This window comes from Tasmannia lanceolata, unplaced genomic scaffold, assembly GCF_043159265.1.
Source record: "Tasmannia lanceolata isolate RefF3 unplaced genomic scaffold, GAP_Taslan_0.1 ptg000004l, whole genome shotgun sequence".
In the NCBI taxonomy this organism is placed as follows: domain Eukaryota; kingdom Viridiplantae; phylum Streptophyta; class Magnoliopsida; order Canellales; family Winteraceae; genus Tasmannia; species Tasmannia lanceolata.
In genome coordinates, this window is record NW_027518681.1 from 9,180,807 (window position 1) to 9,204,329 (window position 23,523).

General features: G+C 37.7%; 1 protein-coding gene across 5 annotated transcripts; it reads left to right on the plus strand.

Annotated features, from left to right (window-relative positions):
• Nucleotides 1–1,157: 1,157 nt before the first annotated feature.
• Nucleotides 1,158–20,612, plus strand: SETH1 (phosphatidylinositolglycan synthase family protein). Of its 5 annotated transcripts, none has more exons than XM_077377979.1 (3): nucleotides 1,158–1,549; nucleotides 18,246–18,330; nucleotides 18,362–19,596. In XM_077377979.1, the coding sequence occupies exon 3, from the start codon at nucleotides 18,454–18,456 to the stop codon at nucleotides 19,357–19,359; it is 906 nt and encodes a 301-aa protein (XP_077234094.1). In that variant the 5' UTR covers nucleotides 1,158–1,549; nucleotides 18,246–18,330; nucleotides 18,362–18,453; the 3' UTR covers nucleotides 19,360–19,596. The 5 variants fall into 5 exon arrangements, with proteins under 5 accessions (XP_077234094.1, XP_077234092.1, XP_077234095.1 ...); XM_077377981.1 differs by adding an exon at nucleotides 20,415–20,612 and having other exon boundaries at nucleotides 1,159–1,549; nucleotides 18,246–19,098; XM_077377977.1 differs by having other exon boundaries at nucleotides 18,246–19,596.
• The last annotated feature ends 2,911 nt before the right edge of the window (nucleotides 20,613–23,523 follow it).

Consider the following 23,523-nt stretch of genomic DNA (forward strand, 5'->3'; position numbering starts at 1 on the left):
CCGTTGGACAAGGTATTATTAAATCTAACATCCCCCCCTCACGTGTCACCCCTCTTTTTGGGTTTGGCCTACACGTGGCACATGTGGCTCCTCTTTTGGGTGTGGCCATTGCATGTGGATTTTACTATCAAAGACCCTTGAAACCGAAAGCCTTTGCTCTGATTCCATGTAAAGCAACCAGTTACTCCGGAAGTTTAAGCTGTTGGAGAAGGTGTTTTTAGATCTTTTATACTTTATAAGTTATAAAAACGGTCTCGGGTGGACTCCTCTTTTTCTCGTCTCTATGGGTAAACATCTTGCCTGCTGCTTTCGATCTCAACTTGGTTTCTTGATTAAAATGAAAAGTACGAAAAGCAAGGTTAGATAAATGTTTCTAGGAAGCAGGGAATCTTGCATTCTCTAGGATTAGAGCTTCTTTAGAAGTTGATAGGTAATCACCCTTCCTCATCTCACCCTTCTCGGCATGCTTTAGTTATTCCTCTAGGGGTCAAGAACCAAGGTTTTATTTTATATCCATATGGCTTGCTATCCTCCGTTCACAGCCCCAGTGATAAAGTTATACTATAAGAGCAAGGTAGCCAATCCTAAAAGTCTACTCAAGGTAAAATATCTAAGTAGGGTAGCCAATCTTAGGAACAACTTATCCAAGGATTTCTATCCTTAGTGAGAACAACCCAATGTGTAAACCCATATGGGTGTGGCTCTTTGGCTTAATGTCATGGGTATGCTCCCCATTGACGTGAGTTCGAATCCCCGGGCTTAGCCTATGCGCATGGTTTACGGGTGATACCCTATGCCATAAAATAAAAAAATTGTGTAGAACCCATTTGGTTAGGATAAACCAAACATCATTTTGTGTAGACTACTTATCATCCAATGTTCACATGCTACGTGGGCCCTTCCCTTCATAGTGTAACGAAAGGCAAGGACATAGGTGCCGCGTTCTCCCAGAAAGAAAAACACACGAATAACGGGAAGCGATATATTCGCCCTGTTTCTTTACTTAAGACAGCCTCCTTTAATGTATTTATGGCTACTCTTTAATACTACGGGGGGCTGTCCCACGTAAACAATAGGGGTGAATATATAGAGGGGCTGTCCCAAGTAAACAATAGGGGTGACTATATCACTTCCCCCAAAAAAATATGTGTATTTTTAGGTTTTACACCCCTTTTCTCTCCCCAAGATCCAGAGGCCACACTCGGCTCTAAACAGTTTAGTCTCCTCGTCTTCCGATTTCTGAGCAGATCACGGATCGTAATTCGCTCCCCTATAAATACCCTTTCTTTTCTTCTCTTCTCCGCAATCTAACCACCACTTTTCTGCAATTCGGTTCTAAAGGCGATAGAGAGGGGAAAATTAGGGTTTCTGATATGAAGGGATGTATGTTTCTGATATTGCAATCGATCGTTTGAATTCTGATGGATTTCTTCTAGATTATCTTCGATTGCTTTGGATCGAGAATTTTTCTGAAAGAAATGGCGTCCTCGCCGGTCAAATTTTTGTTCATGCTCTTGATCGTTTGCGTATTCGGATGGATCATTTTCATGTGAGGGATTGAATTTTTCTTATTTTCTTGTTTTGAATCCTAATTTGTTGCTTTGTCGATTGTTTTGGCTTGCTTTTGTGTGGATCGATGTTTTTTTTTTTTTTTTTTATGGTTATAAATTCATTATTTTTGGCGCTTGTTAGCTAAATCAGATCATTTGATTGGAGGTTTTTTTTGTTTGAATTATTTGTATCGGAAGTACTGATGTTGATTGGCGGGTAAATTTCATGTCTTTTATTGGTTTTAGTTTCTACGTGCGATTAATTTTGCAAAATGGCGAATTCATAGAGTGATTTTGGGATTAGATTTTATTTTGGTTGATTGGATTTCACACTGCGAGCTCGCTGCAGATTACTAACTGTGAAATATATGAACTTTTGTTGCCTATTATATCCACCGATCTATTGCCTCATAATGAGTGTGGCTAATGGCATCATCCAGAAACAGAATATGGATCCTTCGAGGGTTAGAATGTAGTTCGTACCATAGTTGCCATGTTGGAAAGCAAATTCGTGAAGGAAAACATGAATAGTAACAAGAAGATGTGGAAAAAATAATGGGAAAATGAGAAAAGGGTAAGCGATCGGAAAGCGTATGTGAATCACATTGAGAAATGCCATTGAAAATACATTAGAAACGTATGAGAAATGTGAGGGAAACGAATGTGAAACATGGGGAAAACGTATATGAAATGTGAGGAAAACACACTTGGATTGTGTGAGAAACACTTCTAATTCTAATGCATATAGGAAATATAACACAAGCAAATCAAGAGCAATCTAAAGTGATAGATATGCTTCCTGTCTCATATCGAGAAACACTTCTAATTCTAATGCATATAGGAAATATAACACAAGCAAATCAAGAGCAATCTAAAGTGATAGAAATGCTTCCCGTCTCATATCATTTATGAAGCATATCATAAGCAAAACACTCTATCACAATTGACAAGTCACAACATATGTGCTAAAAATTATGAAGTCTATCATAAGTTAATGGGGAATTGCCAAGTCCAGCACTACTCCATATGAAGACCGAGTCTAGCAATTCTTCTATCCATATAAAACCTGATATCCAACACATATAAGTCAATGGAGAATTTCCAATCACAAAGTTAATTAATTACTTTCCAAAAAATCCAAAACATCACTTTATACTATTCCTTTTTTCCTGTAGGATTCGAAGGTTCAATTCTAGCTTCACCCCTTGTGCTTCGTCCTCTTGTTCCTCGCCCACCACTATTAGACATCGCTCAATGATTAACCACCACGAGCAAAATCACGAATGCTAGCTTGGATAGTCAATTTTGAGATATGATCGACACGAGTATGTGCATCAGTAGGCGATGAAGATGCAGTCGTCTGTTCAGGCGTGATGAATGAAGGCTATTATGGTCGTGGTGGTCTTGATTAAGCTGGTTTTGGCCTCCATGGACCATACAATGATGGAAGTCCCACTGTAGCATATTCAAATTGTTCATCAAGTCTTTCCCACTGTATATCCTATAGCTTAATTGCGGACATCAGTCAAATGGCTCTCAAGGTGGATATCCCTCTTGCGATGTGATCCATCTTTGTAACTGCCAGTAAATTTATGGTGAGTTATGAATAATTAAGTTATATAAATGATTTAAACAGAGTAACAAACATAAACGACAATAAGAAGTTAAGAACTATATGACATGTTAAAAAAAATCATGATAAGAAAATATATAGAAAGTAGCCTCAAATTCCAGTGAATATAAGCCAAAGTATCCACACGGCTTGAATTTAAATGATTGCTTTTGACATTATGAATGCAGCTATAAGTGCTTCTTGCCCTCTCAACGGATGGTGTGTTAATAATATGGAAAAAAACTTTAATAGCCATGGTTCTTAGTTCATAAGTATCATCTCTCTAGAACCTTCACCACTAAAGTACATTAATCTTTATATTTCTAGCCTCTAATGATGCAGGAAACCTCAATCGGGATGCTCTAATGCCAATTTGATGTAGGAGATCTTATAAAGGAAAGTCGTGAAACTAAAGAAGTAACTAAGGTGGAACTATGACAACCAACCCGGAGGTTCACGGTGACTCCGGTGAAGCTTAGGATCTTGAGGGGTCGACCTTCAAGTTAAAATTGCACAACCGGCCCCAAATTCAAATTTAAGCATTCGAGAAGTTAATCAATTCAAATTAGGGTTTTACTTTTGAGTTAGCCTTTAAGAAAATTCACCTACGAGCTTAAATCAGTCCAAACATGCTTTGCAAGAATAATTCACACCAAAGAAAGTAATATGTAAATATGGGCATCAACAAATATAGGATATGATTACAGTATGAAAATAAATAAAATGAAAACTCTAGGGTCGAATAACAACCCTCAAATCTAAGGAAAACAGTCTCGAGGATACAACTAAGGGTACAAGTGGTTGGCTAAGGGTGCCTATGACAAAATCTGGTCTAATAGGGCTTAAACAATAGAGTTCAGATCTCACCCGGTAAATACGTGGATTGGCCTTGGATCTCATATGTAGGAGGCCCATGATGCATGGTGGAGAAGTTGGAAGTGGGATCAGTCCAAACTCCAAAGGAGCATCAATCAACACCTACAGATCATGCCAATAAAAGGGGGAAAGGCGATGTATGCTCACCCGGGCAGCAATCTCAATAGGCAGCCATGGGTAGGAAATAGGATAGTGTAGGAACTGCTACAATGGTAGCTTTCGGTTGGAAAAAAAAGAAAGGGACAGCAAGTGGAAGAAAAGAGAAGAAGACGGGACAAAGCAAGGCAAACTCTGCAGAAAAAATTGCTAGAGGACAACTGCCTAGTATTATGGGCAGCAACCTGCAGCATGGGAAATAAGGCTGCGGATATGAGAGGAAAATAGTGAAGTGGTGGTGAACGACTGGTCTGGATCAGTCGGGGGTGCAAGGGCAGGAAAGGAGGGATGAAGGTAGAAGAAGACTGGAGGAAACTTGAAGGAGAAGGGGACTGATTGCAGTTGTAGGCTGCATTCTAGTCGAGGGACTGAAGTAGAGAAACCATGGGTAGGGAGGGAAAGGAAAAGGAGAGAAAAGAGAGTGATGGAAGAAAGGAAGGAAGAGGGAAGGAGAATAAGAAGCAGGAAGAGGAGGGAAGGAGAGGGGAGAATAGGAGGAGAAGAGGTAGGAGGTAGGATCGAGAGAAGAAACACTAGTGTTTCTTACCTTGTTGCGTCAATTGCAAGTGGGATGTTTTGCACGTCCAAGATCAATTATCATCTTTGTTCTCCCTTGGCCTCCTTTTATACTTATTTTAGTGAGTTAGAGGTGGACCCCTTTATTACCAATTGCTATTATTTCACGTAAGTCATTAGTTGATGACTTAACTGTCCCTCCTTAAAGATCAATGAAACAAAACCGCCTTGAAATAGAAATCCCGTCATAAACATGTACCACGCCTGTAAATCGTCCATAACTTCCTCCAATCACATCCAAATTGCGTGATCTTGGGCTTGTTAAATAGGTAATAAAAAAACCTTGATAATGACACCAAAATCAAGATAAATAAACAAAATTTGATGCCTAAAAAGTAGGCTAAAGGTCAAAATAAGAATAATGGTCAAGGCAAAGTGAGGGGTAGTAGTAAGGTGGTGATGAGCCCTCGGTGACGTGGACAACCCCCACGTCTAAGCTCCAAAAGTAGTAAAAACTGAAATAAAAAGTCCTAGATACAAAAAATAGAAACTAGATTCATAGAAAGTTTCTAAAGATGATAGGTAATCAAGGCTGGATCACATCAATTAGGAATTAGAGAAGAAATGAACCATTATAAATAGAAATGAATAAATATAGATAGCATAGGTCCAAAATTGTAGATGCAACCAATAGTGATGATATGTGGAAAATCCTAGAAACTGAACAAAACTTAAATTTTAAAGTTCTTTAAACCTTCATTCAATCAAGAATCAAAATTCTATCTTGATCATAATTTCTAATTAATAGAAAATTAACTTCCAGATAATAGAATAGAATAATGATTGCTAGAAGGAGAAGTAGTTGCATTGGCTCTCTGTTAGTGGAGGGAGTTAGGTGCAACAACAAGGAGGAAATTTTTGATGATATTGTAGGATTTTATGAATCCCTTTACTTAGAGAGGTGGATGACTTTCTTACCTTGAAGGGAATTGAGTTTGACCAAATAGGGGAGGCAAATCACAATCTGTTTGAGCGATTGTTTGAGAAAGAGGAGATCAAAATAAGACTTTTTTTTTCGTTGGAAGGAGTTCTTGCACTGAGCCTGATGGTTTTTTCTTAGCCTTCTTTTTGTCATACTAGGAGGTTGTCAAAGAGGAGTTGGTGGAATTCTGTAAAGCTTTTAACAAGGGTCTAGTCTTGGACAATGGCATAGGTGCTACTTTCGTTGTGCTCATCCCAAATGTTCTGGTTGTATTTATAAAGTGGTAAGGTCCTTGCTGAGAGGATCAAAAGAGCCTTGCGTAAGATCATTTCCCACAACTAGTCTCCATGAGGTGGTGGAATGTAATCATACGGGTTTAAGAAAGGTTATTGTCTGTAAAGTTGACATGGAGAAAGTCTATGGCAGAATGAATTGGCAATGTGTTGATTATTTAATGCGTTGGATGGGTTTTGGAGTTAGATGGGAGACATTGGATGATGGATGCTTATCTTAAGCTTGGTTCTCTGTTCTCAATAGTGGTTTTCCCAAAGGCTTTTTCAAATTCTCTACGGGTCTAAGGCATTGTGACCCTCCATTGCCGTTCTTATTCACTTTGGTGGAAGAACTCTCAGCAGAATTATCGATATGGGCGGAGGTGCACTCTTATTGAGGATTTTTGTGTTAGTAATCCGGGTGTGGAGATCACTCATCTTCATTTCGCTGATGATACATTTCTGTTCAATAAGGCTGGCAAAAACAAGGTTCTAAAGATGAATGCCATTCTGCAATGCTATGAGTTGGTAACTGCGCAGGGATCTAACTTAGGCAAAACAAAGTTGATGGAATTCATCGGAGTAAAGAAGAATGTGACATCTTTGTAGTGTTGCTTGGATGCTCTGTGGATACACTTCTTGCTCAGTATCTGGATCTACCTTTATGTGAAGGCAAACCTAAGAAGAGGATTTGGGATCCCATCATTGAAAATGTGGAGGAATGATTTTCAACTTGGAAAAGAAATCTTATATCCCTCGGGGGCAGAATAACCCTAGTAAAGGCGGTCCTGGCCAACCTTCCAATTTATTATCATTGAGGGTTCAAATGCCTGTTCAACACAATCAAAAGAATAGAGTAGCTTCAAAGAAACTTCCCATGGGGTCATCAGACGACAGGAGTTGTTTAAATGGGAAGATGTTTGCAGGACTAAATTTGCTGGAGGGCTTGTCATTAGCAATCTCAGAATGGTGAATCTTGCCTTGTTGGGGAAGTGGCTATGGAGGTTCGGAGAAGAGATAAATCAGCAATGGTATATTGTAATAAAGTATAAATATGGATTCGTTACGGTGGTTGGGCATCAGACGACAGGTGCAATGGCCGTGCAACCACAATGAGGAGATATATTCTGAAATTGGAGCCTAGGTTCAAGAAAGGTATCTATCAAATGTAGAGTTCATTAAGTTGATAGAATGAGATCATGGAAAGATTGGTTGTGCATGGAGGCGCTTTAAAAGGAGATGTTCCGTAGTTTGTTTGCAGTTGCAAGGGACTTAGATGTCTTTGACAGCGAAATAGAGGCGATGTCCAGGTTTCTAATTACTCTGGAATCCTTTTTTGTGAAGAGAAGCGGAGGTGATAAAAGGATCTGGATCTGGAATTCTGTTGGGGTGTTCAACGACACAAATCTTTCTATCTCCATCTTGTGCCATCCATGTCTACCTCGCCAGCTAGAAGGATTTGGAGGATCCCAGCGCTTCCCCTAGGGTGTGTGCTTTTGGGTGGTCTGCGGTATTGTATAAGATATTGACGGTTGATCACTTGAGAAGCCTTAATTTCATCATCACCGATCACTGCGTTTTGTGCTTAGAAGCGGGTGATCATCTTTTCATTCTTTGCCCGATGATGAGGGAGGTATGGAATCGTATTTTAGTCCGCTTTGGGATCCTTTTGGTTTTTCGTCTTGATCTTGAAGAGTGTTGGGCTCTAGCTCCTTGGCCAAGGAGGAGAAAAATACTATAGAACCTTGTATTACTTGACAATGCATAGTATGGAAAGAAAGAAATAATCACCTATTTTGGTGCAACATCAATAGCTCACTTTATTTACATGAAGGTGCTGACGACTACGACCAGGGGGGCGAGAGTGCTTCCAAGCCCTAGATTTGTATCTACCCATGCTCTTAGGCATTTCTGGAAAGTGATATGCTTCAACTCGAAGAAGATGTATTCTATAACGCCCCGATGGTCGTTTTCGGCCCCAAGAAGGCTGGCGTTGAACTTTGATGGTTCTAGTATTGGTGACCCCGAGCCGATAGGGATTGGGGGCATTCTTAGAGATGAGTCTGACTCAACTATAGTGGCAATGTCCTCTAACCTTTTCGCTCTAGTTGTTAACCCTAGAGCCAGTTGCTGAGTATCTTGATGGTGAGGGCCCAAGTCTGGTTCTTGCACTGCTTCTACATGAAGGCATGTCTCTTAAGATTGCTGATGAGTTCCGTATAACCGGGTTGGTCTTTAATCATTCTCTCTCCTTTGGATAATACTGACTAGTTTGTTTGGATTCTAGCCCCAAAGCATATATGCTCTGTCAAGTCAAGCTATTTGAAGGCCAATACTCCTTTGGTTAGAGTGAGGTTTCCCAGTATTGTAATTCTCTCGCTTTTTTCCATAGGTGCAATCTTTTATTTGTGTCATTCATGGTAAGATCCTTACCAGATATCAATTAGTGAAAAATTTGTGAATCTCGTGATTGCATCTTTTGTGGTTTTCCTACCTACCCACACACCCACCACACACTACACGTCTCTTTATTCAATGGCCTAGGGCTCAACAAATATGGAGTCACGTCTTCGGCCTCTTCAATTTGTGTCTTGATTTGTCAATTTTTTCGTTTGTGAATTCTCTATGGTATTTAGCGGTGTAAACTGATAGGCAACAAGAGACTTGATTGTTCATTGAAAACTGTCCTTTCTTCTGCAATCTGGCTTATGTGGAAGGATAGAAATGATATGATCTTGATGTGATTCAGCCATCATCTTAGCTGTTTGATTTAGTTTTTTTATGAGATTATTGGACATGTGTTATTTCTCTTTTAGATAGTATTTTTATTTGATTTATTAGCATTTTATTTAGCCTAGATGCGGGGATGGTCATTTCACCTTAGGTCCACCTTATCCCCTTTTTTGTAGTCACTTATTTAATATTTCCGGTTGGCTAATGTCACGCCCCCAACCCTGGGGCATGTGACAGGCGGCACACGCTTGCAAGGTATAACCTACAAGGCCTCTGAAAGAAAAATACTACAGTTATCCGTGGTAATGAACATAACATCCACAATAATTCTAAGGAAACAATTACACAAGCAAGAAAACTAATTATAAACATCCATACATCGGTTCTATACAATCTTCACTGATCCCCATATTTACACATATTTACATCATACTTACATAGAAGTATGTCCAAAAAGTCATAAAAAGTAGTCCTCAGTGTCTGATCCTGATCAAATCACATGGTATCTGTAAAAGAATAATAAACCACGTATGAGCTAACAAGTCCGTAAGCAATATAGTACACTAAAGGTGTATCATTATATACACCATTCATTTTGATTTAAATAGATCAGGTAGCAAATTAAATAAAACAATAAACATTATCATTTCTATATCTTTTTTTTTTCTTTTTCATTTTTATACATTCATCAATAACCACATGCCTACTAAGCAAAGTGTACATCCATCAAATATATATAAACCATAAAATGCATATGCAATGTATATACATAAGTCACGACTGATGCATATACCATGAATGATGCATATGCCATCTCTCTCTGTTTCTGACTCAACCCAAATCTGCAGAGGGGGAGTTTTTTCATTGTTTATAATTTTCCTTTTTCACCTTGGCTGCACAGGTGGCCAACGTATCACTTCCCATTGGCAGGAGCCGTACTCTATTTTATCACTTTTCTCTTTATCACCTCTACCGCAAGAGGGGCCAACTTATCACTCCCATTGACGGGTGCAGCATGCAATGCAATGCATTTTATCCATCAATAGTAATAACAATTTCATATCGTAAAAATATATCAAGTCTTAGAGTTGGTTAGTTTCATAGCACTTTAATTGTTTTCCAACATATAATGAAACACAGGAAGCTACTATATCACTTACCTTCCTGCACTTTTTCCTTTCCTTTGTTTCTTCTTTCCCGATCACCTATACACATTAATGTAGGTTATATTTTGATTTTCATTCTATAACACTCTTTTTATTCATAAAACATATTACCAATAATGCACAAGCAATATGGGAATCAACCCTAAGCTCATATTTGAAAAAATACTATCAACTGGTTTAAAAACCAAGTTTATATTGGATCGGTTGATTGAACCACATATCTACTCTTTCAAAGCTTTAAAAGTTTGATGCACTGACACATGACTATCTTAGAGTTTACCCACTATTTAATTTCTACTCCAAATCTCTTTCTCCTTCTTTCTCACTCGAGTTCTTTGGAAATTTTCAGAGGTTAAACACTACTCTTGTCACTTAATTAATTTCTGTTGAAGTATAGATGATTAAATAACACCAACTCTTAACAGTTTAGACTTTTGAACTAATTGGTTGTTTGATATGACAGAGCCCTAGGTTAAAAATGCAAAACCACTTTGATATTAAAAATCCACATTCAAGGCCAACCCAAAAATGCTTCCACATGTGAGAAAAGTGTTGAAGTATAATTGATTAAATAACACATACCCTATCACCTTAAACTCTTGGATTAAAATCCACACGTAAGGCCAACCACTACCCACTATCTTCTTCTTCTCCTCTTTCTCTCTCTAACTGTCCCTCTCTATCTCTCTCATTCTCTCTCTCTCTCTCTCTCTCTCTCTCTCTCTCTCTCTCTCTCTCTCTCTCTCTCAGTCTCCCTCGTTTTTCTTTCGTTGTTGAGCTCTCTGGAATTTTTCCAGAGAGCAAAAGATAACACTCACTCTAATAGCTAAATCTTTTGGAGTGTCCACTTGTAGGGCCAATCCAAAAGTGGGGCCCACATGTCAGAGGGAGTGTTCAAGTGTAAATGGTTAAATAACACCAACTTTAATAGCTCAAGCTTTACCAGGGTATCAAATCCAACGTGTATGACCAATCCATAAGTGGGGCCCACATGTGAGAGGAAGTGTTGAACTATAAATGGTTAAATAACAACTCTAATATCTTTAGCTTTTGTAATAAAGGGTGGGACCCACATGTGAGGGAGTGTTGAAATATAAATGGTTAAAAAACAACGACTCTAATAGATTAAGCTTTTAGACAGTTGGTGGGGCCCACATGTATTGTTGAAGTATAGATTATTAAGTAACACAAGCTCTACAACTTAAGCTTTTAGATAAATTGGTAGGGCCCACTTGTGAGAGGAGTGTTGAAATATACATGATTAAATAACACCAACTCTACAATTTAAGCTTTTGGATAAATTGGTAGTTTAACATTTTAATGAATTCCATTTTTTTTTATTCCAATTTCATCCTCTCAGCTGTAAAAATACATTCTTATCCTTTTCATTTACCATTAATCACAACTAAAATTCTTAATCAAGATTAAGGCCACTAATTACCGTATTAAATTTAAAATACAAGATCATGTTATCTCAGCTAAACTCCTAATGTTCACTTAAAGACATTTTAATACCTTTTCTTTTAATTTACTGGTCAAGTGTTGGGGCCCGCTACTTAAATAACCTAACTCTTCCACATAAATATCCAATAGCTCCCACTGAAAGAAAAATCTTGGAAAAATGTGAAAGAGAACCACCTTGCTCGACCTTCCCTTCTCTCTAAATCTTTCCCTCTTTCTCTCTTTCTTCTCACACTCTTTCCCTATCACTCCCCCCTCTTTCTTCTTGGTATCATTCTTCGTAGTCCCATTATTCCTCCCCTCCGTTTCTCCCTTTCCTTTTGTTTTCATTCTCTCGGTTGGATTCTTAAAGCGTTTTCAGTTTCATAAACCGCTTCCCGTTGGGTTTATAAATTGCTCCCCTTTCTACCCCCATCTTTCCTATTTTCTTAATCTTTATATCTTTTTTCTTTTTGGTTTCCTATTCTTCTCTCTTTATCTTGGCTGAGATCAACCCCTTACCTCTATACTTTAGCTATCCCTCTTCCCTCCTCTTGGAGACCACCTGTAGCAGAATGACACTTGAGGCTCAGTATGCCATCCTAGTTAGTTGTTACGTATCAATTATTTCTTTCTTGTTATCCTTCCGATATTTCCTCTGACTTTTCCCCTTATCTCGATCAGTCTTACCCATCTTGTTTCCACACTTCATACCCTGAACCTATCGGCCTCATTACCTCATTTCCTGTTAGTCTTCTTTTGGGCTGTAGTTAGGCATTAGTTAGTAGATCTGATTTGTTTGATAGATTTTATTGAGATTTGATTTCCTTTTTTTGTTAGTTAATTTTCTTATGATTAGAGCCTACTGTTGGAACTTTTACTTGTATGTGTTATATTCTATGGTGAATGAATTTTAAAGCTTTGGATCTTTATGAAAATTTTAGCTATTCTTGATTACCATGCACTGTTTATTTTGATTTGGGATTGTATACTTATATTAATCTGAATTAGAAGCCATTTATTAAGCTTTAAAGTTTCCAGAAAATGATCCGTGAATCCTAAGTTTGCATCAAATTGGTAACAGAGCTAGGTTCATACCATATCTTCAAAGATAAACCAAATTTGTTGGTTAAGTAAATTAATTGGATTATCGTTGAAGTATGAGCGTGCCTCTAAAGATAATATTTTGATGGTCTGGTTTTGCAAGATATTATTAGCAAATAGATTCATACTAGTGTGGAGTATTTCCCCACCTCCCCAGTTAGGTCTTCCGATCTATGGCTTCTCCCAAATGTTGGGTGGTTCAGGTTGAATTTTGATGGCGGCTGTAAGCTAATATCTATGAATAACACTTTGGCTTGTGAGGGTAGTATTTGGGCGGTGGGGTGGGGTTCTTTGACCCTAGTTCGCTATTCATCATATCTTTTACAGGCCCTTGTGGTGATGCTGATAAGCCAGAGGCGGAGGTTCCTGTTGTATGGAGTTGTATTAGACTGGTATCTCATATTGATGCACAGAATTCATCGGTTGGGGGAGACTCCCTGATGCGGATTGTAGCCCAATAAGAGGCATATTTGCCCATTAGGACTTTTAGGGATTTATTTCAATGGTATTTAGTTTCTAGGATTTTTATTTCCTTGTTTTTAGTTTGTAGGGCTTTTATTTTCCATATTATTTTATTTTCAGGTTATTTCAATTGCCTATATAAGTCCCTCATGTATTAGAGGGTTTAGTTTTGGATGAAATAAGATCGATTGAGAAATTCCCTGATAGATTTCTATTCTCTTCTCCCTTAATTTCTATTCTTCCCCTCTTCTTTTCTTCTTCTTCTTCTTCGTCTTCTCTTATTCTTCTTCTCTTCTCTTCTTCTATTTTTCTTCCCTGGCCTACATCACTCCCTTAACACGATTAGATGTCTTAAGAAGAAATCCCTCGCTCCTTGGAGATTTATAGTTTTAAACGCCTCTTTGGAGAGATATTTGACATATTGGGGGCATTGTGTGTGTCTTCTCTTTTAATTATATATATGCCGATTTGTTGGCAGATTATGTGGTTTTATTCTCGGAGCTGACATTGTGGCATGAGATGCCGAGTTTTTAATTCTGTTTCTTTTATTTTTGTTGGCATGAGTTACCAAGCTTTTAGTGTTTTTTTTTCTGTTCTTTTTCTTTTTGTTGTATCTTTCTTGCTAACTTTGTTAGTGTAATTTTCTTCTTTTAATATATTTCACTTGCTCCATGAAAAACTCTTCAAGTTAATTCAATGAACCTTGACCCCTATTATTTTATTTTCAGGTTATTTCAATTGCCTATATAAGTCCCTCATGTATTAGAGGGTTTAGTTTTGGATGAAATAAGATTGATTGAGAAATTCCTTGATAGATTTCTATTCTCTTCTCCCTTAATTTCTATTCTTACCCTCTTCTTCTTCTTCTTCTTCTTCTTCTTCTTCTTCTCTTATTCTTCTTCTCTTCTCTTCTTCTATTTTTCTTCCCTGGCCTACATCACTCCCTTAACACGATTAGATGCCTTAAGAAGAAATCCCTCGCTCCTTGGAGATTTATAGACGCCTCTTTGGGGAGATATTTGACATATTGGGGGCATTGTGTGTGTCTTCTCTTTTAATTATATATACGTCGATTTGTTGGCAGATTATGAGGTTTTATTCTTGGAGCTGACATTGTGGCATGAGATGCCGAGTTTTTAATTCTGTTTATTTTATTTTTGTTGGCATGAGTTACCAAGCTTTTAGTGTTTTTTTTTCTTTTCTTTTTCTTTTTGTTGTGTCTTTCTTGCTAACGTTGTTAGTGTAATTTTCTTCTTTTAATATATTTCACTTGCTCCATGAAAAACTCTTCGAGTTAATTCAATGAACCTTGACCCCTATTATTTTATTTTCAGGTTATTTCAATTGCCTATATAAGTCCCTCATGTATTAGAGGGTTTAGTTTTGGATGAAATAAGATCGATTGAGAAATTCCCTGATAGATTTCTATTCTCTTCTCCCTTAATTTCTATTCTTCCCTCTTCTTCTTCTTCTTCTTCTTCTTCTTCATCTTCTCTTATTCTTCTTCTCTTCTCTTCTTCTATTTTTCTTCCCTGGCCTACATCACTCCCTTAACACGATTAGATGTCTTTTAAACGCCTCTTTGGGGAGATATTTGACATATTGGGGGCATTGTGTGTGTCTTCTCTTTTAATTATATATACGCTGATTTGTTGGCAGATTATGTGGTTTTATTCTCGGAGCTGACATTGTGGCATGAGCTGCCGAGTTTTTAATTCTGTTTATTTTATTTTTGTTGGCATGAGTTACCAAGCTTTTATTGTTTTTTTTTCTTTTCTTTTTCTTTTTGTTGTATCTTTCTTGCTAACTTTGTTAGTGTAATTTTCTTCTTTTAATATATTTCACTTGCTCCATGAAAAACTCTTCTAGTTAATTCAATGAACCTTTACCCCCCCCCCAACCCCCCCAACACACACACACACCCTGATTCAGTTCTATTCTAAACTAAATGCAAACTCGATTTGACTAAATTTGGTCCGGTTCGAATCAGCAGGTCCATGTTCAAGCAATTATTTATTTATTTAATGTTGGCTTGAATGCCAAGCAGGGTGAGATGAACATCCTAGCTGTGATCCTAGCTTTTATATTTTACCTGACATTGGTAGCTAATCTGTTTGTGAGAATGACGGTTCATGATTCAATGTGAGTTTGACTTGGCCAGGTCTTAGTCAGAATCATGGAATGAGTTTTGATTTTGGAACCAAATTGTTTAGGGACTCATTTTATGTGTATTATGTGCTTCTATTAATGCTTGTTTAGTAATAACATTTGTATATTAATTTTCCATACATAGCCTTTTCTTTGCACCTTTTTGCGTCATATATCCTTTTTTTAAGCCTCATCTTCCAAGTTGAGATGGCTAAAACCAGGATTATGACTGTGTTATACTCACAGGATTCATCTAATGCGATATTTGTACTTTTCCATATGTTGGCCTTTTCTGTTCTACTACAATGTAGCTAGTTGAAGTTTGAGCTATGAACACTGTTTCTTGCTATCCAGCTATTGATTGTTCTCTTGTTTATGACTGGCTCTGGTCTGGAATGATATCAAAATGTCGCCAGTCGAGCAGTCCTTCAGCGCAGAATTTCCTTGCCATTCAGCTATTCAATGTTCTTTCGGGTTTCAAACATTTTTTGGCATACATGACTATCCATGCACTTTGATTGATCTCAGCATTTTCCAGACTTTCCATGCAGATGTTTCTGGCTTCCATTACAATACTTTTTTTCTAATTATGCATCTTATTTCTGATTTGCTGCAAGGTTGTTGACTTGGTTTCTGAGTCGGATAATGGGAGCATCTGGTCAAGTATTAAAGGGATTTGCTAGGGTCCATTGCAAAAGGCATCTCGTGGCTGGTCCGTGCATGTTTGACCAGCCACCTCATGAATGAAGACATCCTTCAGGCCGTAATATTGAAAAAGTTTTCTTTTTTAATTATGGGAAGGAAGTCAAAGCCGTCTCAATTATCAGAATCCCAGTCAAAGCCATCTGGACCTCTGCATCTTTTGCATCAATTACTTCGAACGGCTTATTGTGGAAGGTGATTCCAACAATGTGGTCAGGTGGTTAACCTAACCTCGGGGACTAGATATCCTTGGAGGTTCACTAATGCTATTGAGAGAATCCTAGACAGGGTAGAAGGTCATCATGTTTTGTTTCAACATGTTAGGAACTTAGGAGATCTGCTAACAACGGAATAGATAGCCTGGGGCTAGAGCTCCTAACTGCTCTCTCTTTGTAATTTTGGTTTTTCTTTTGTTTGGCTATATCGGACCATCTCAAGCCGTTTTCTTTTTCGTTTAATTAAGTTATGTCATTCATATAAAGGATTAAAATAGGGTTTCAATATGATTCGAATGCAATAGGATTAATGAACAATTCAGATCTAATCTGATCCTGGGATTGGAGATAAATATTGAAAGCCCTAGATGAACGAAAGGTTGAAAAGGATGAAAGGATTAATGAACTAGAAGATGACTAGACGAATAACGGAGGGAATGATTATGATCTATGACCAGAAAACACAAATCTAAAGAGCAAGAATAGATCTAAATAGTAATATCTAGAGAATAAATGATAGATATGGCAGCATCACACTAACAAGACCCAAGACATCACACCTCAAACATTAATCCACTGTTTTGCAAAGGTTACAATAATAAGTCTTTATTTGTTCATATAAGTCTATTCTTCTGTGCCTCTAAGCCTTGCAATATATAGAGAGCTCTCCACAACTTAATAAAATCTAGTATGTGGGCCCTATGTGACTTAAAACCCTAACTTATAGAAACTCCTCACTAAAACTCATGTAAATAAAAATAATCGCTAAAAACTCATGAAAATAAAATTAATCACAAAACAAGTCATATACCATTTGGGCACCATTATTAACACTTCTTACTAGGGGTGCAAGTTTGGCCCTGTCAGCCCTGACCCGCCCTGAGCCCGAACAGGGTCAAGGCTGGATTTTCTAACCCTGAGGGCGGGTCAGGGTTCATTTTTTTAGACCCTGACTCAGGTCGGGCGGGTTTGTCGGGCGGGTTTTGGGTTAATGCCTCGGGTACCCTGACCCGGCCCGACCCTGAGTTTTCTATTATAGAATTGAACCATCTGTGCATGTTTCTTTTGCTAATGTTTTCTATTATCTTGGATTGATGTTTCTTAGATTATTATTATTAATTGTCTCTGTTGCCCGTCATGTTGTTGAATTCAAATTGGCTTATTTTGTTCCCTTTCTCTGCTTATTGATCATTTTGCTCCATATGATAAGTGGTTGCTTTATTTTTGGCACTCTTAACAGGTATTTGCACTAGGGTCAATTAGGGCCGGGCCGGCCCTGCCCTGCCCAATCAGGGCGGGCCAGGGCCAGCACAATACCCTGTAGGGCGGGTAATGGGTTGAGGTTTTCCGGCCCTGACTCAGGGTCAGGGCGGGTCAGGGCCGAGATAATGGGATCCAAGGTTGGGCTAGGGTTTTGAAAAACCTGACCCAACCCGACCCTGTTGCAGCCCTGCTTCTTACGTTGTAGCTATTAACTTATATATCTTCAGTAACCTCTAATGTTAACTTACTCTCTTTACGGTTTTGTCCATTGTTAGATCATTTATATTGACCGTTGACCTAGATGTTTTGTCATGTTCATGAAGTGTAGATGATGAAACTATAAGGAGTTTCATGTTTGTTCTCTTCCAAGTGCAAAGCACAGTGTTCACAGGGATTTTGTCTTTGAATAGTATGTTTTTCAAAATGCGGTCACTGTTATGCAGAATCTCAGCTATTTCAGGTTCATTCAACTGCACGAGTCCTTGAGGCTCCGTTTTTTTCAACGTAAAATTTGTTTTATGTTTCACCTCGGCTTCTATTGATGATCAAGATGGGAATAACTAGAGGTCCCTGGGGAAAGGGATTCCGCAGGGCAGTACCCTATCTGCCCGCCTATCCCCTCTTCTCTAATGCGCACTGCTTGAAGCCATTCTTGACATCGAGTCGAATTTCCCATTTACGAGAGAGAGCCACTGATAGTCAAGTAGAAGGAACTCCCAGAGTGTGAAGCCATTTGGGATATTTCACATAAAACAAATTTTACGTCCATTTTTACGTCGAAAGAAACGGAGCCTGAGGATTTCTATAAAGAAACAGTTTGTTAGTAAAGTGCTTCTACTATTCATGCTTCTTCTGCTAGCTTTGACATATTCATTTAAGTTATTGTTTTTTGCTTTCTTATATTCATTCAAGTCACTGTTTTTTGCTTTCTTTCTTCTCACTGTCTCTATATATGTGCTTCTCTTGTATGACTGTAAGCGCTCTGTTTTCTCTGTGATCATGAGTTGTCATGGTTTTGGGTCTGAAATCCTTCCTCGTTTTTTCACAGGTCCATTTCAACATGCAATGAATTCAATGGGCATGGGAACTTCATCTTTCACCATAGCTAGAGGATTTCCTAGTCAAATTAATTATAGTGAGCTTGAAAAATGACAAAAGAGCAGGCAGTTAACAACCCAAATGTTTAGGGAAATTTGACTTTCAATTTCAGCTACAGTTCTGAACACGACTTATTGGCATTAGGTTGGCGGGACACGATGGAGAACAAGGTTGAAGGGATCTTACCTCGATCAAAGTGGAAAAAAGTGGCATACGGGGGAATGCAACGTGGGTATGATGACAACTACACGGATGATTCGTTCCTTGAAGACATGGTCATGAATGCCAACGTTGTGAAGAGAGACATGACAAAAGTGATGCGAGACTCAGTTTCAATTACTCAATATCTCTGTATTGTGGCTCTTGTGGTATGTGTTTGGACCTACACATTGTGGTCCATCATTGATGAGACTTCCCTCCTTTTGCTGGATGTTGGTCTTCTAGTACTTGGCTTCTTAGTACTCTTGCTAACTGCACAAAAGCTCTCCCTTCAACTTCTCTCTAAATATCTTATCAACATCTCTTTCTTCATGAGTGGGTTGTATATCTTAGCCCCAATTTATTATACTCTTACTACATCCATTAGCTCAGACTCCATCTGGGCGCTAACCGTTTCGCTTCTCATAGTCCATCTATTCTTGCACGACTATTCGGGTTCAACCATCAGACCTCCGGGGGCTCTGAACAATCCAACCTTAACTAGCAATATATCTTTGAATGCATCAATAGTGGCATCTGTTCTCGTCGCCTCTCGGCTCCCATCTAGGCTTCATGTGTTCACCACCATGCTCTTCTCCTTGCAGGTATTCCTCTTTGCTCCTTTGGTCATGCATTGCATAAAGAAGTACTCTTTCAAACTTCATCTCTTGTTTTCATTTGTGTTGATGATCGTTACTCTGTGCATCATTTTTCCGTTGCATCGATTGTTGTTTGTTCTCTTCTTTGGTCTGTTGGTTTTCATTACATTTGTCTGTCCTTATTGGCTTATAAAGATACAAGAATATAAGTTTGAGATAAATGGCCCTTGGGACGAGGCTAAGCTTTGTTTTGATATAACAGAGTAAGCATTAACACCTCTGTATTGCCATCCCAAATTTCTGTTTAGAGGCCCCACATGCAATAGAATTCAAATTCAGATCATTTGTTGTTTTTTGAGTTGGATTGTTTTAGCATCATCAAGCTTTCACATTCTTCATGAAATTTTTGTAAAGGATTCATTTAGCCGACCCCAACTAGTTTGGGACAAAGGCTTTGTTGAGTTGAGTTGAGTTGAGCATCATCAAGCTGGGGTTTTATGATTATGAAGCTATTAGTAGGGATTGATTGATAGAGTTTCCATGACTTTATGAACTCATGACTAGAAAACTACGAACTAAGGAGGTATATGTAGCAAGCCTGTTAGATTGGATCTTGCCTTGTGAAATCCCTCCTTAAGCGAAATACTAACACTCACACCAAATTGTTTGTGTATGAGAAATACTGACACTCATATTAAATTCTTAATGTATATGAGTCTTGAAATTCTCATTGAATCATGGGAAATGTTATCAGCAAAACCATATTTTGATATTTCCACAAACCCAGCTGTCTTCTTCTCTAATTGTCTCTTGAGAGCTTTTTTGGGAAATGCAATAAACAGCTCTTTGCACAAACCCAGCTGTCTTTTAACAGTTCTTTAAATACTAAAAGACAAGATGGTTTCTGAAAATATCAAAATATGGTTGTGCTGATATCATTTCCCTAAATCATTCAGGCTCCTATTAGCAAATTTAGTAGCATATATTTTTAGTCTTAGTGCTTCAGAAAGTATCTAGTGTCTAATGAAATATGGCCGAGTGTATGGTGTATATTGGGATTTTATTACATGTTATAGAATAAACAGGTCGTTATGAAATACTTGTTGTTAAGATTTATTCCTCTATAAATGAAGAAACAAAATAGAAGAAGTACTTGGGTTTGTATGTTTTTTTTTGACAAACCGTGCAAGCAAATATTTCTGCGACAAGGTTTGTGAACCATGTTCAGATTCGGGTTTGATGGAGCAGATCAATTATTGAATTATCCACATGTTCAATATATGTTGCACAAAAAACTATTTCAGTTAAATTCTATTTTGTAGTTAATCGGTTCTAAGGCACTCCAGACCTTCAATGTGAAGCATATTAAATGATCCAAGAGAGATTAAAAGATGCTTGTAGCCTCCATGATTGCTAGATTACTTGAGCTTCTTAGTGTCCAAGTATCATATGAGCAACTCGGGCCGGTGACCCAATAGCTCATCATGTGTCGGGTTAAGGATTGTACTTTTACAAGCTTGGATGATAAAATTAATTTCAAATCAGTTTTTTAATATTTGTCAATAATGAATTATTTGACCTGATGCTACAAATTTGACTGTACAGGTTAGACGAATCAGAATATTTAGAGCATAGAAAACTAAATGCATACCTTCATATGGTACCTTGGAAGCTTTTGTTGGTGGCCATGCTGATGCAAATCTAGAGATCCAACCACATGACAAATAAATGTAATTACATACAATTGAACAAAAATGCCAGATATCGAAGAAACACATAGGAATTCTCACTAGAAGAGAAGGAATTTTCCCCCCCCCAAAAAATGCAGAATCTAGCCAATATGACACACCATAGAGTTTAAACAAATAGATGCAGAAAATAGGAATTCAATAGAAATTAGGGACTTTATTTATAGAGGGAGATTATAAATTCGCACCCCTTATATAATGAATTGTGGAAGACTTTAATGCGTTTTGACATCAAATCACATTAAAAGGGGTGCGAATCATCCTGCAGAAGGTGCGGATTTATCATCACCCTTTATATAATAGAAAAAATAATTTTATTTGCTTTTTGGTAGAAAATCAGGGAAAAACTATTAAGTAAAAAATAATTTTTCTTTCAATAGATGTCAGCTACGGAGTTTCGTATCTCAATGTGATTGCATGTATTAGTTGGCAAAATGAATCTTCTGCAAGAAAAAAGCAAGAAAACAACAGACACAGACCTTTCACATAAGCCAATATTTTCTTCCCTTTTGTCTAAAACACTTTAAAATCACTTAGTAGGACAGGAACACAAGTAAGGTAAAACTGGGTCTACTCGGACGAGATAATGATTGATGAAGTTTTTTTTTTATATATTTAGTAAAGTAGATCAATTTTAATAGACTTAATAATGGAAAAAAACTAACTCAAATATATACTTTGCAAGATTAGAGGAAATCGACTTAGCGGAGTCAGTGATTGACTCAGGAGGATTTTTAAACACTGGTTTAAAACATCAAGGTCATCTAAATCTAGTAGTTTTTTTGAAGGCAAATTTAGGTGAGGTTAAGTTTGAAAATTTTGAGGGTATGTTTTCACTCTAAAGAGAATGTAGGTCTCTTTACATCAAAACAACTTGAAATTGGTTAAATTTTACTCAATCATCAGGTGTAAAATAATAAATTTTATACCAAAACAGAGTCTCTCTTTTCTTTCTAATGCAACAAAGAAAACATATTTCAGCCCTGAAATGAACCCGGCCAAGTTCTGAAGTAGGTCATGTTGGAGCCAAGTAGGAAAAAAGGTGGAAGGAAAAACACCCTTGAAAAAGGGCATTTGCAAATGACAAAAAATATTTATCTAGGGTAAGATAAATTCGAACCTTGACACCCTTGTAATTTGATTGGACGTCAAAAAGCATTAAAGGTCTGCCACAACGGAAGGGTGCGAATTTATCATCTCCTTAATTATTGCCGAAAAATGCTAGATGTGAAAAAGCAATAGTAGCAGCTGGCTTTTTTTTGGGCGCTTGCAAAGGATATTTGTTGCCAAAATGGCAAAAATGCCCTCCAGGAAGTGCGAAATTTCATAAAGCTTTATTTAAAGGAGAGGCGGAATAGAAATCGGATATAGTCGGGATTTAGGCTAAAGTGATGAAGAATTTAACCCGTGATTCACGCTTTATATATAGTATAAGGAAAGTATAAGGATTTGGTTGAATACATTAAAAACAAGTAATTGTTTCCATGTGTGTCTGTGTGTGCCGTGCATCTACAAACCCGTGTGGAGAGCATTGCTAAAAAATAAATGTAGAAAATTTAATCACCCCATTTTCAATTAAAAAAATAAGAGGAAAAAAAATTATGTTAAAGAAAATAAAATAAAGAATGGGGCTTTTAGATGGTTCTTTTCTTACTTCTCCACTAATCCAGCTCCTCTGCCAAGAAAAATGACGAGTGAGATGAGAAGCAAGAGCAGGGTACATGGATACAATAATTCCTTAACCCATGGCTAAGTTAAGAAAATTCTCCTATATATCTTTGCAGCCTCCATGAGATTATATTCACTATCTTTTAGGCATGGTTTAAAATTTCGACTGAAATCCGAAATGTCGGAAATTTCGGATTTCGGTGGAGACTGACACTGAAATGCGTCAAAACCGAAACGCTCATTTATTTCAGCCGAAATTTTGGAATTTCGGTCGAAATTTCGGTTTTTCCAAAATTTGACCCAAAAAATATGTTTTTCTAATATTAATTTAATATTTTACCGAAATTTCGATCGAAATTTAATATTGAATAAAATATTAGTTTCGGGTCAAGTATCATATTTCAACCGAAATTTCAAGGTCCGAAACCGGTACCGAAACCGAAATTTTAAACCTTGGTTTTAGGAAGCTTGCTACGGGTTCCAACTTTAAACCTTGCTTTTAGGAAGTTTGCTACGGGTTCCAACTTACAAAAGGCAAGGGCTCTTTCCACAAGGCTGAGTAAATTCACATGGGCTCACCAAGACTTCATCTCAAAGCTTGCTTTCCTCACTCTTGGCTTTGAAAATGAAGAGAAGCACCCTCTAGCTTTCTTACCAATTCCACCCTACTTCTTAAAATTTGTGTCAGTGTTTAGGGAAATTGGGTAACCTCCCATTATTTCAGTCTAGATCTTGGTCAAGAACTCACCTTAGGCAAAACTGGGTGGACTCGGGTGAGGCAGTGATTATTGACTTGACGAGTTCCTCACTGACTCATGCAAATTGGACGAGTCTATCAAGACTCGGTGGGGTCAGACCTGTGTCAGTATGTGTGGATCATTGGGGGTAAGGATTGCCTCATATCAATTGATTCGCTAGAAGCTCATGACTTGGCTAAGCAATCAGCCAAATCATTGGCACTTCTAGGAACAAGAGAAAGAGCAAACACCAAACAAACACATGTTTTTTAATTTCA

Excerpts from the sequence above, each read along its gene's own strand:
- SETH1 (XM_077377977.1), top strand. The coding sequence starts at position 18,454 with ATGGAGAACAAGGTTGAAGGGATCTTACCTCGATCAAAGTGGAAAAAA.